The sequence below is a fragment of the Pteropus vampyrus genome, unplaced genomic scaffold, assembly GCF_000151845.1.
Source record: "Pteropus vampyrus isolate Shadow unplaced genomic scaffold, Pvam_2.0 Scaffold302, whole genome shotgun sequence".
NCBI lineage: Eukaryota > Metazoa > Chordata > Mammalia > Chiroptera > Pteropodidae > Pteropus > Pteropus vampyrus.
Genome location: NW_011889083.1, coordinates 971,450 through 984,074, shown reverse-complemented (window position 1 = coordinate 984,074; position 12,625 = coordinate 971,450). Strand labels below are relative to the sequence as shown.

General features: G+C 37.8%; 1 protein-coding gene across 4 annotated transcripts in view; it reads left to right on the top strand.

The window, feature by feature from the left end:
- VPS41 (VPS41, HOPS complex subunit) overlaps window positions 1-8,482 on the top strand; it is a 166,988-nt gene extending 158,506 nt beyond the window's left edge. For 3 of the 4 annotated variants that reach the window (XM_023521282.1, XM_011376693.2, XM_011376694.1), the window contains 4 exons: window positions 2,361-2,460; window positions 2,565-2,609; window positions 7,091-7,170; window positions 7,715-8,475. In XM_023521282.1, the coding sequence (XP_023377050.1) occupies window positions 2,361-2,460; window positions 2,565-2,609; window positions 7,091-7,170; window positions 7,715-7,795 (306 nt within the window). In that variant the 3' untranslated portion in view covers window positions 7,796-8,475. Of the gene's footprint in view, window positions 1-2,360; window positions 2,461-2,564; window positions 2,610-7,090; window positions 7,171-7,714 lie in introns of all 4 variants that reach the window. The other variant, XM_011376692.2, reaches the window with a different exon arrangement.
- Window positions 8,483-12,625: the final 4,143 nt, after the last annotated feature.

Genomic DNA, 12,625 nt, shown 5'->3' with positions numbered 1-12,625 from the left:
ATTACTACAGATGTTATAGAATAAATGACTTTTCTACAGGTCTCATTTTTTAATATATCTGCTTGGTTTCATGTAAATGAAGTTAACATGTTTTCATGTTTTTCTGATTTGAAGCCTTAGGTTTTGAAGTAGAAAGTAACATACTAAGCTGTATTTATGTATCTTCCCCTTTACTGGCTATGTGCCTCTGAATACTATGTGCCTCTGAACTTTTTCCTAGAAAATACTTTCTGCAGGCAGATTGATTGTCCCTGTTTAGAAAAAATGTAATCCTCGTGAAGAAATGGTTCTTTCTAAGTTTGCGTTTTTAAAATTTTTTTTTATTTTTTTGCTGTTTTCTTTACATTTGCAGACACTGTGGCTTCTGTCTAGACTGCTGGGTCTGCCCTTCTGTATTATTCATGTAATAGACCTTAAACACCCACTGGGCATCAGAGCTAGCTCTTTTCAAAACAGTATCTTTACCAAAGATACTGTGATCGACACTATTTTTCTTGAATTTTTATTTTGGTATTAGAGGCTGAGGAGCTTTATATTGTTTGCTTATAAATTTTCTTAAAGTTTACTGACATCAGTATTTCTTAGATAGCTTTCTTACTGTAGTTGTTATTTTTCTGAATACTTTAATGATGTCTGTTAAAGTTCTAATGTCTTTTTTAAATAGATCACAAAAAATAAATTTCTGGTAGCATGTTAAAGAAGAAAACGTCATACGCAGTGTCTCAATGTAGAGATAGTAAAACCATTACTTATTTCCTGCTCACCAGTACTCAAAATTGCAGGTATAAAACTTTAATCTGGACATCAGTTCTGTTTTATTTGAATATTTGCCTTCTTATAATTGGGGAAAAGCCCTCTGGCTGCATTCACCCAAAGCCATGCTCTTTGGGATTTGAGAGGAGCACGTGTTGTTATAGACGCTGGGAATGGAGGACCAAATTAGTCTCTTTCGTACTTTCCTTCCCTAGTGGCATGAAAACAGAAAGCAATTTGGGGCCCATGTAGGTTTTAGAGTTGAGAGTGACTCTAGTGTGAAGAAAGGCAGGATAGACCTCTGACAATAGTATTTGCTGTAATCCAGAGCTGGATCACAGTGGGGTGGCAATGTCATCATCATATGGATTTCCACAGCAGTTACATGTAACTTGCACAGATGCATATGTAATAAGACACATGAGGCCAGAAGAGGAAGCCACAGGCCCTGCACCAGAGCCTCTCAGCCCTTTAGACCTTGAGTGTCTCCCTCTTTGAAAAGCAGTGAGTTCTGGTTAAAAAAAAAAAAAAAAAAAAAAGCATCTGGCTTAAGCACACCTCACACAGCCTCTCCCAATTTCCAATAAAACACCTAAGAACATCCAGAAGAGGGTGGAAACTCACACTGTGGACAGGGTTTGAAAGGTAAGGTATGTTGCATCTCACTTGCCCAAAAGTGGGTGTGGGCAGTTTTGTCTTCATTATGCTTCCAGCTCTGAAACCAAAGTTGGTATCAAGCAGAAATGGGCATTTGACCTCTGCTGTCTGCATCCTGACTTCTGAGCCTGCTGAAGCCTTGTTAGCTCTCATAATTCTCCAAGCAGAGAGAGAGGAAATAAGTCTACAAAGTAACAGGAAAAATGCATAAAGAAACAAAACAGTACAGTACTTGGGTAAAGAATAAGGAAGTGAATCTTGTGACAGAATATTTAATATCCACGGTCATTTTTTCAGTTGCCAGCCCTTTAAGAATCAGTCACCAAATTAGAGGGTTTATGTAGTCAATTACACTTTATATACCACATGCATTTGTAAATGGTTTGGGTCGATTTGGAAGGATAAGAAGACAGGTTGTACCCTGGAGGGGTTTAGGACAGAGCTCATATCTGTTTAGTTTATTGCTCTGTGCACGGTGTCTTGCACATGATAGAGACCCAGTACATGTCTGTTCAACGAATAGATGGATTTATGAAATACACAATTTTGGAATAGCAGTATTCTGTCTGGGAAAAGATCTGGGGGTTGGAATGAGCAGGTCACGTAGGGGCCAAACTCGGCCAGAGAGAGTCTGTATTAGGAAAACCTATAAGACAACAATAGGGATAGTTTACAGAGGACCTGCTGTGCCAGGCTTTGGAATTGGTATTTGATTTTACAAGCACTGCACACTATGTACATTAAGAAAAAATACAAGTCATGACTGAATGGAAGCCTGAAAGATGGGTAGTGGCTGAGAAAGAAGAGGGTACTGAGGGCAGGGGACCAGTGAGTGCTTCTTGGGAGTATTTCAAACATACCAATTTTCTGAATCCCCAACAGAAGGTTCTCCCCGCCCCCCATACTTGAGTCTTTTTAAGATAGTTTTTCTTTTACAATGTGTGCATTAGATTCTGCTTCGTGAAGGCTGCAAGAAGATTCTGGTAGCTGACTCTTTGTCTTTACTGAAGAAAATGCATCGAACTCAAATGAAAGGCGTTCTGGTCGATGGTGGGTAAAATTGAAATAACTATATTGGAACTAAATGCCTTGTTTTCATAAGAGACAGCAAATAGAAACATTGAGTAACCTCAAGTGTATGTGTTTCCTTGCAGAGGAGAACATCTGTGAATCGTGTCTTTCCCCTATTCTTCCATCAGGTAAGGTGGTTGAGGGGGGAAAAAAATCCCCAAATATGTGTTAATGATGAGTGGAATTAAAATTTGAAGGTAACTAATCACTATTTCTAAAATTCTATAACTTCCCAAATAATTCGGTTTAAAGAATTTTAGCGCATATCTGTACTCTGTTGCATGCTGATGCTGCCATTCTTTAGAGCTCAGATTCTCAAACTGGAGTAAGTTGGCATCACTTGGCAGGCTTCTTAAAACCCAAATTGCTGGTCCTAACCTCAGAGGTTCTGATGCAGTAATTCCAGGATAGGACCTGAGAATTTGCATTTCAAAAAGGTCCCAGGTGATACTGATGCTGTTGGTTCTGGGGCCATTCTTTGAGAAGCACTGCTTTAGAATAAAACAAAATCAAATGCAACTTACTGTCAACATGTTTAAATTCCAAGGTAGAAGAACCATGTGTGCATGTGGGAAAGATTTTTATAAGATAACTTTCCCTTTTCTTTAACTTTTTCTTTTCTATATCATTTTGCACCCAAGTTACCTCACATTTCAATGGAAACATTATCCCCATCTAATTGGAATCATGACTCTTTAAGAGACATAAGCATTTGTTTTTTTTATAGGTCTTGGTATATATCTTCATATACAATCAAAGCACCTTACATAAGATCATATGACTTGAAAAGAGGAAAGTCCATAATTTAAAAGTAGAAATTAAAACATAGTTGTCGGGATGCTAAAAAACCCTTTTTTAAATATAAATTCAGCATAGAGAAGTACTAAGTAATTTAGTTAATGTAACACTTACTTAGATTTAAGGGATTGTTTAATATAGCAGGTAAGGGATTATTTAATATAGCAGGAATATGAGAAGTTGTTCCACTGAGGGTCTTGTCTAGAGGAAATAAATAGGATTCGATTTTTTTTTTCTTATTTCTGTTTTTCAATTACAACTGACATACAAAATTATATTAGTTTCAAGTGTATAACATAGCAATTAGATATTTATATAACGTACGAAGTGATCCCCCCGATTACTCTAGTACTCACCTGGCACCATACATAGTTTTGACAATATTATTGACTATATTCCCTATGCTGTACTTTACATCTCTGTGACTATTTTTTAACTACCAATCTGTACTTTTTAATCCCTTCACCTTTTTTACCCAGTACCCAAACCCCCTTTTCATCTGTCAGCCATCAATTTGTTCTCTGTATCTATGAGTTTGTTTTGTTTGTTCATTTATTTTGTTTTTTAAATTCCACATATAAGTGAAATATGGTATTTGTTTTTCTATGACTTATTTCATTTAGCATTATATTCTCTAGGTTCATCCATGTTGTCTTCAATAGTATGATTTCATTCTTTTTTATGGCTGAGAAATATACCACTGTATGTATGTACCATATCTTTATCTAGTTGTCTGTTGTTAGGCACTTAGGTTTCTTACATGTCTTGGCTATTATAAATAATGCTGCAATGAACAGGGGTGCATATATATTTTTGAGTTAGTGTTTTGGATTTCTTCAGATAAATACCCAGAAGTAGGATTGTACAGTCATATGGTAGTTCTATTTTTAATTCTTCGAGGAACCTCTACACTGTTTTCCATAGTGGTTGCACCAGTTTACAGTCCCATCAACATTTGAGGGTTCTGTCTTCTCAGCATCCTTGCCAGCACTTGTCGTTTATTGATTTATTGATGATAGCCATTCTGACATTGTGAGATGATATCTCATTGTGGGATTTGCATTATCTGATGATTAGTAATGTTGAGTATCTTTTCATATGTCTATTGCCCATCTGTATGTCTTTGGAGAAATGTCTCTTCAGGTCCTCTGCGCATTTTTTAATCAGATTGTTTACATTAAGTTGTATGAGTCTATATATATTTTGGATACTAACCCCTTATTAGATGTATCATTGGCAAATATCTTCTCTGGTTTAGTAGATTGTTTTCATTTTGTCGATATGTAAAACTTCTTTTGTTTGATATAATCTCTTTTATTTTTTCTTTTATTTCCTTTGCCTGAAGAAACATATCCAAAAAATGTTTCTAAGAGCAATGTCAAAGAGTTTTCTGCCTATGTTTTGTTCTATGAGTTTTATGGTTTCAGGTCGTACATTAAAGTTTTTAATCCATTTCGAGTTTAGGTTTGTATTTTACGTGCTTATATTAAAAACCACAGTGGGCGCAGGGGAATCAGTGAGCTTTCATAGTGTTTTAGGCAGCGTTTTAACAGAATATGATTTTATACGCCTGCACTGTATAATTAGATTAAATTCTTGCAGAAGTGCAGTACAAGGCAAGGTCACAGCCTAGGAGTTAACCCAGTTCTGCTCTGAAGTCAGTGGATGGTCTTGGCAAAGGCAGTAGGTAAACAAGCAGAAAGTATTTTTATAAAGCTACAAGATTAACCTTAGTAAGTATGTGGTGTGTAACAATTCTGTATGTAATGGGATGAGTGTTGAGAGGAGGGAATACACATATACATACACATAATTTTTAAAATAGATGTTGCATTTGTTATGAAATTGTCCCTAGTTTGTAGTTATAGTAATTGACTTTGAGACCAAGCAAGTAATCAGTGATTCACATAGCAATATGATTGTAATATCTCCTTCGCATTTGATCACCTCCCCAACTCAGGAGTGCATTTGTAAATAAGTAATTCTCCTAAGGCAGTTCATTTAACTATAGCTGGACTTTCACTAAGGCTGGATTAAGACAGAGGTCCAAGATGGCAGTGACATAGGAAGATGCTGAACTTGCCCCCTTCCATGAACAAAAAGATATACACATATATAGAGAGAAATCTCTCTTTACACTTTTTCAAGACTGGAAGAGATAGATATTTTGTGTAATTCATATAAACACAGAAAGTCAAAACAAAACAAAAAGACAGAACAATGTCTCTCAAATAAAGGAATAAGAAAAATCCCCAGAAATAAACTAAAGATATGGAGACAAGTAATTTCCTGATTAAAAAATAAAAAAAAAAAAAGGGTCATAAGGATTCTCACCAAACTTGAGTGTGGAATAGAGGAACTTAGAGAGAACTTCAACAGAGACTTAGAAAATATAGTAAAGAACTAAGCAGAGCTGAAGAATATAATAACTGAAATGAAAAATGTGTTAGAAGGAATCAATAAGAGATTAGCTAATACAGAAATATGTATCAGCAACCTGGAATACAGACTACTGGAAATCAACCAATCAGAAGAGCAAAAGAAAAAAAGAATTTTAAAAGACCAGGGATAGTTTAAGGGATCTCTGTGATAACATCAACCACACACATATTTGCATTACAGGGACCCCAGAAGGAAAAGAAAGACAGAAAGGAATAGAAACTTAATTTAAAGAATAATGGCTGAAAACTTTTCTAACCTGAGAAAGGAAACAGACATCCAGGTCCAGGAAGCACCGAGATTTCCAAACTAGATGAACCCAAATAGACCCCTAAGACATACTGTAATTAAAGTGGCAAAAGTTAAATATAAGGAGACAATCTTGAAGGAAGCAAGAGGAAAACAACTAGTTACATACAAAGGAAACCACCCCATAAGGCTATCTGCTGATTTCTCAGCAGCAACTTTACAGGCCAGAAGGAAGTGGCAGGACATTTTTAAAGTGCTGAAATAAAGAAACCTACAACTTAGAATAACTTGCCAAACAAGGTTATTCAAAATCGAAGGACAAGCAGTTTCCCGGACAAGCAAAAACTAAAGGAGTTCACCACTATTAATCCAACTTTACAAGAAATATTAAAGGATCTTTAAGCAAATGGAAAGAACATAATCAGAAATAGGAAAATATAAGAAAGGAAAAAATATTACAAGTAAAGCAAATATTTAATAAACACAGTGAATCAGACATTTAAAAAGCTACTACAAAGGTCAAAAGACAAAAGTACCAAAACTCAATTCATACTGCAATAAGGAGATACACAACACAAAAACATCTAAAATCTGACTACAAAAACATAAAGCACGGAGCGGGAAGTAACAATGAAATTCTTTTAGAATATATTTGAATTTAAATGCCTATCAGTTTAAAATAAGCTGCTCTAGGTGTACAGTGATATACAGAAATCTGGTGGTAACCACAAACCAAAAACCTACAAAAGATTCACAGAGAATAAAGATAAAGGAATCCAAACAAAATACTAAGGAAAAACAGCAAACAACAAGGGAAGAAAACAAAAGAAGGAACGGAACTATAAAAACAATCAAAAAACAATTAACAGTTAATACCTTAGAGGGCATTATGCTAAGTGAAATAAGTCGGACAAAGACAAATACCATACAATTTCACTTATATGTGGAATCTAAAAATGAAACAAATGAATAAACAAAACAGACCTATAGAGAAAGTGAACAAGCTAATGGTTGCCAGGGAGGGTGGTAGGAAGATAGGGAAAAACAAAAAAGACTGGTTTTAAAGTTCCTGATCTGACTGTTGCATTGAGTCCTTCTCCCGTTTCTGCTGCCTAATCCCCAGATGCAGCTAAGCCGTTCAGCGTGGTGGTCTTCCATTGCCGGCATATGTTCCACAAGGAGTGCTTGCCCGTGCCCAGCATGGTGAGTTGGCCACTTGGCCACCATCAGCTAAAAATAAATCGATGCAGTCAGAGGGTAGTGCTCAGAATTGTAGCCTGTCATCCTGTGGCTCTGTGGGTTCTCAAAACTGTAATACAGTTTTATGTCTCATAAGAAAAATTAATTCACCTAATTCCCAATTGTGAAAATGCTTTAATATAGTATATAAAATGTTATGAAAGCATATTTAAGTGAATCGGTTCAGGTAAAATTGATGATTGTTAAGCTATAGAGATGTAAGAAACATTTTTTTGTTTTGTATAACTTTCTTAACCTGATTTCTCTATCATGACACTGCCATTTTTTTAGTGTCATGTTCCTCCAGGTCACATTAGACTTGTTTCTCTATAGGGTGTCCTTTGAGCCACAGAATGACAGCTCTTGTAGGTGGAATCCTAGGTGAACCAGCAGTGATCTCCAGGAGAAGGAGTGACATCCCTCCTTGCCCCCAACCAATGCTCTCATATTTTTGAGAGTAGAAAGAGAAGAACATTTTTTAAAATCTGTGTTTTAATTACATTTTTAGAACTCTCCTGCACAGTTCTGCAACATCTGCAGCGCTAAGCACCGTGGACCAGGAAGTGCCATTTTGGAGATGAAAAAATAGCTCCGTTCTGTTTGTCAGTCTCTTCCTCGCCACTCTTTTGAAGAAGGTTTTTGCAACAACAGAAGCATTTGCTGACACCAGTGCTGTTAAGAGATTTGTACATGTTTGTGTTATGTTCAAAACAAGTTTCTTCATCTTCACCTGTCTGCTAGAGGTTTCTCTTTGCAGTTGATAAAGATGTTAGGTTTCTGCCCATTCATGCCTTGAAATATTTGGGTTCATGGTCAATATTTCATCATTTATTTGTTTGGCTCATTCTTTATTTAGGAATAGAAACAAGTCTGGGAGTTGGAAATGAATTTTTACATCCTAGTAAAGTTGTCAGTCCATAAAGTGCACTGTGGAGAGTTGTCCCCAGCCTTCTAAGCATCACTAACAAATCTGTCCAGCCAGCTCCTGCAGCACTAGATGGTGTTCCATGTACTTTCCTGGCAACAATTCTTACATTCTGAATTTGGCTTTTTTTCTATATATCATCAATTGTGGTTATCTTCTTCTTAATAGGTGTTTAGTGAAACATTGTGCAAATTGTCACTTATTCAATGTCTGGGAATAACATGAGCAGGCTGACGTCATGCAGTTTTATGTTGACTATTCACATATTCTATGTGTCCTGATGACTAGCAGTGTCTGACCGTGGCATGCACTCAGCATTTGTTGATTGAATAAATGTTAGCTCTGCCCATCTTACAGACTCACTTTTATTTGGTTGAACAGCTTCAGTCAAGAATTCTGGCACCTTCATAAGGAATGGAAGAGTTTCAGCACCTTACAGTGCGACAGGTTGTAGTTATATTTGCCAGCTGGGAGGAAATGGATGATCCTGTAGAATCTGAAAGATTCTCAAACATTTCTCAGGAGAAATGGGACTCTCATGTTGGAGGACGGGCTTAGTGGTGGAGCCTTCTCTGCCCTCGTAGAACAGAGAGCACATGGGATAGAGGGAGAGAATTCAGACTTGTGACTGTGTTCCTTAGTTATTGGTTTCATCTGTCCTGAGATATATTGCCATCCTCTAATGAGTGTAAAAATGTGAAAACCATATACTCACTTCTCCCACTCTCTTAGTCCCATAAGCAGAAATAAATGCAGCTTTCTGCTTCTATTTTTGTGGGGAGAGGGCAGGATGCTAATAAGTACTGAGCACATACTGACCCTAAACTTGATGCAGTCATTCTCCATCTCGTTAATTCCCATAGCACCCCAGGAAGAAGATATTATATCCCTTAGTTTATTGATGAAGCGGTGTTACCACAATCACAGAGGTGACTGCCTAACTTCAGAGCACAGGACTTTGCTTTAAGAAATCATAGAGCCAAGTTCGAAGGAAATGCACAGTATATCTCTTGCACCGGAGTTAAAAAGAATATTCTGTAGCATACAACAGACTCTGTTAGTCTTAAATATTTAGAACTAGAAAGTCCTTTGTTGTTACTGAACGTAACCCTCCGGTCCTCAGTATTTTTTCATTCCAAGACTAGTAATCTTTCTGCTATACTGCTAGTTTTCAGTTTTTGTTTTTTGTTTTAACCAAAGAAGCCCCTCCTTCACGAAAAACCTCACAAGTAAACCCAGTTTGAATCACAGGTAAAAAGCCAAGCTATTCCACTTGTACTGGAAAAGAGGAACATAGTTGCAAAGTATGTTTTGTATTTTCTCCTTAAAGAAAGCCATTCTCTGAGTGTGAAACAGCCAAGTTAAAAGTTGTTTTGTGATAGCAGCTTTATTTTGCTTTTTTTCTTTGGCCAAAAGGATTTTATACTTGTTTAAGTATGTTCATCTTTGAGAATTTTTGAATTCTCAATAAATTCTTAATTAATTTAATTGTTAGTGTTAATTCTGTTTTTCAATATTATAAAAACAAATATTTATTAGCAGTTACTAGGTGTCAGGCACAGATAAAAGCACTCTGCATGTGTTATCTCTTCATCACACCAACCCTATGAGATAGGTATCATCATCATCATCATCATCATCATCATCATCATCATCATCTTACAAATGAGGAAGCTGGAACACATAAAGGTGAGTAATTTGTCTAAGGTCAGGTAGCAGATGAGTGATAGAGCTGAATTCAAACCCATGCAGTAGCCTTCAGAGTCCACGATCCTAACCATTGCATATTTGACCTTTTTTTAGAAAGTGTTTATTTAACCTGTTTTGGTCAGTGTATAGAGGGCAAAATCTACTCTAGTAGCGGAATGGGATTTCTGATAAAGTATCAATGGATTACAGAATTATTGAGAGGCCTAAGACAATAGGGAGACCTCCCAGGAACAACTCACATAGCCTTCCCCCGAGAACTGGGCCAAGGGCACCACCAGCCCACCACCTGGGGACAGGCTGCACAGAGCAGTGCAAATCCTTATTTTTAAGTAAACTTTGTATAAATAAAAGAATACACATTTTTCAGTTATTTTAAGGTTCACTCTCAGTAATATTAAAAAAGGAATATTATGTCTCTACATATATGTGTAGGAGACATTTCTGTGTGCTAAATATCACATCAGTTTATTCTGATTTCTCTTATCAAGACTCTGGCTGTTAAAATTCCACCAGTTTTGATACTAAACAGTAATTTTCACTTCCCAAACATCTGTTCCTGAACTGATTGTCACTTTATAAAATCTGGAAAGAAATGCCATCTTCTCTTCACATGCAGTGCAGGTTTGGACTGATTGGAATCAATGTGATGTTAGTAGTAAAGATGGGACGGGAGAGCATGAAAAACTCCAGAGGCTGGTGTCCCAAGTTAGCCAATCCCAGCCCTTTCTTTACGTTGACCCAGAATGGTTGTTCCAAAATGAAAATGTAGTCATGGCATTCCTCTTCTCTAAACCCTCAGGGATCCCCATGCCCTGCACATGAAAGGGCTTTTGGGGTTTGGGCTTGATTCATTCAGTCCAATGCATTTCACTTTGCAGCCCTGTTTTTATCACTCCCAGAGCTCTGGCCATTACAGATCGACTTGTGGGTCCCTCACCTCCCTGTTGTTTTCCTTCTTCCCATAATAGTCTCTGCTCACTCTGACCTCAGACTGGATTGGAAACCTCTCACTTGTCCTCCATTTGCCTTTGTCACACTGCACTGCGCTTGTCTGTATAGCAAGTATAATCTCTGTCCACAAACTCAGGTCTGGAAAAGAATAATGTTTAATTCCTCTCTTGAGTCTGTCTGTATTCTACCTAGCGGCATAAATTTCATCTTAGTGCATGGTAAGCTCAGATAAATCAGGCTTTTCTGAATTAGTTCAGGGACTCTTTCTCTCCTGGGTTGCCTCTACATTATGGCAGTAGGGATGGTCTCATTGTGTCCAGTACCATTGAGAAGGAGGCTTCTGGTCATCAGTTAACCTCTGTTCACACTGGCATTGGTTGAAATGTCTTCGTCCCTATTGCCTTTCATCAGCTGCATCTGCTCTGGGCATCTCTTAGCTGTCTGCAGTGCTAGCTAGTCCCTGGTCCTCAGTCCTTGTTCTGTTCCTGCTGCTCCTGACCACCAAGCTTCTGCAGTCCACCACCTGTCCCAGCCCTGCACTCCACTTCTGTCTGCCTGGTGACTCTGGTGCTTTGGGACATTTAGACTTGCCAACCAAAGTGGACTTTTCTTGTTACTTGCTCACCATGCCCCACGGGGTGCAGAGAGGGTTGAAGAAGGTGAGCATTCAGTTTGCAAGGCTTTATACCTTTTGAAGGAAATGGAAAGTGAGGGTCTTCTGCTCTCGAAGCTCCAAATCTCTGCCGGCCCTATCTCTACTGCATCCCCTCCCCTCCTCACCCCACCCCACTCCCAAGAACTCAATCTCAGAGTGCCCTTCCTCTCAGCTCTTCTCCTTGAGCCCATTTCTTCCTCCTGCTTTACCCCAATGCAGTAAAACGCTTCTTTATTAGGCCAATGGAACTGGCTCTCACATTATCATGTGTTGTTTTTAGTGTAAAGTTTGATTTTGGTACCCAAAAGGCTGAGGATCCTCTAAGCTGTGGACTCTTAAATTTTTAAGAATCTATTTTGGAACTTAAAGGTTTGCTTTTTCTTCTCTGCTATATCATCCTTGCCCTTGTTGCTGTCTTGCTATGAACAAGAAAACAATAGCAGAAAGGGCAAGGTGGAAAACAACCCACCTTGATCGCTATACCCAGATACCATCCTGTCAATTCCACTTACGTGTTGGTCTTATACTGTGGACTGTGAGCTTAGTAAAGACAAGGAATGTATCGTGTTCATCTTTCCAGTGGTAGAGTGACACAAAAGAGGCACTTGAAAATGTTTGTCGAATGGATGAAAGTAAGCCCAATCTTTCTCCCCGTTGAAGGTAGACAGACAGATACTGCGATATATACTTTATATATATATATAACATTCTGTGCAAGAGTGACATTACTTGACTCTCCTGGTGGATATTCTCATCTATTGACCTGCTGTCATCTCTGCCTCCTTGTATTCCTCCTTGATCCTCACTGCCACAATCCAAAAAGTCTACTTTCCTCTGTGATGGGCACAGTTCATTCTCAGGTTTATCCCACTCGAAACCTAATCTCTGAGTGTTCTTCTTCCTCTGCGTGCCCATCCAAGTCTGCAATCCTTTCTCACCATCATACTATCTTTTGTATTCTCACTGCCACTGGTTTAGACTCAGATTCTTATTATGTATCATCTGGATGGGTTATAACTAATTCTTTCCCAGTTTTCCTGCCTCCATTATTTACACTTTTCTGATTTTATTCTGCACCCATCATCTACATTAATATTCCTTCCAGACTGATCCAGTTAAGTTTCCAGATATTCACAATGCTTAAAATCTCTGCTAATAAATTCTTCATGTGTCTTCAA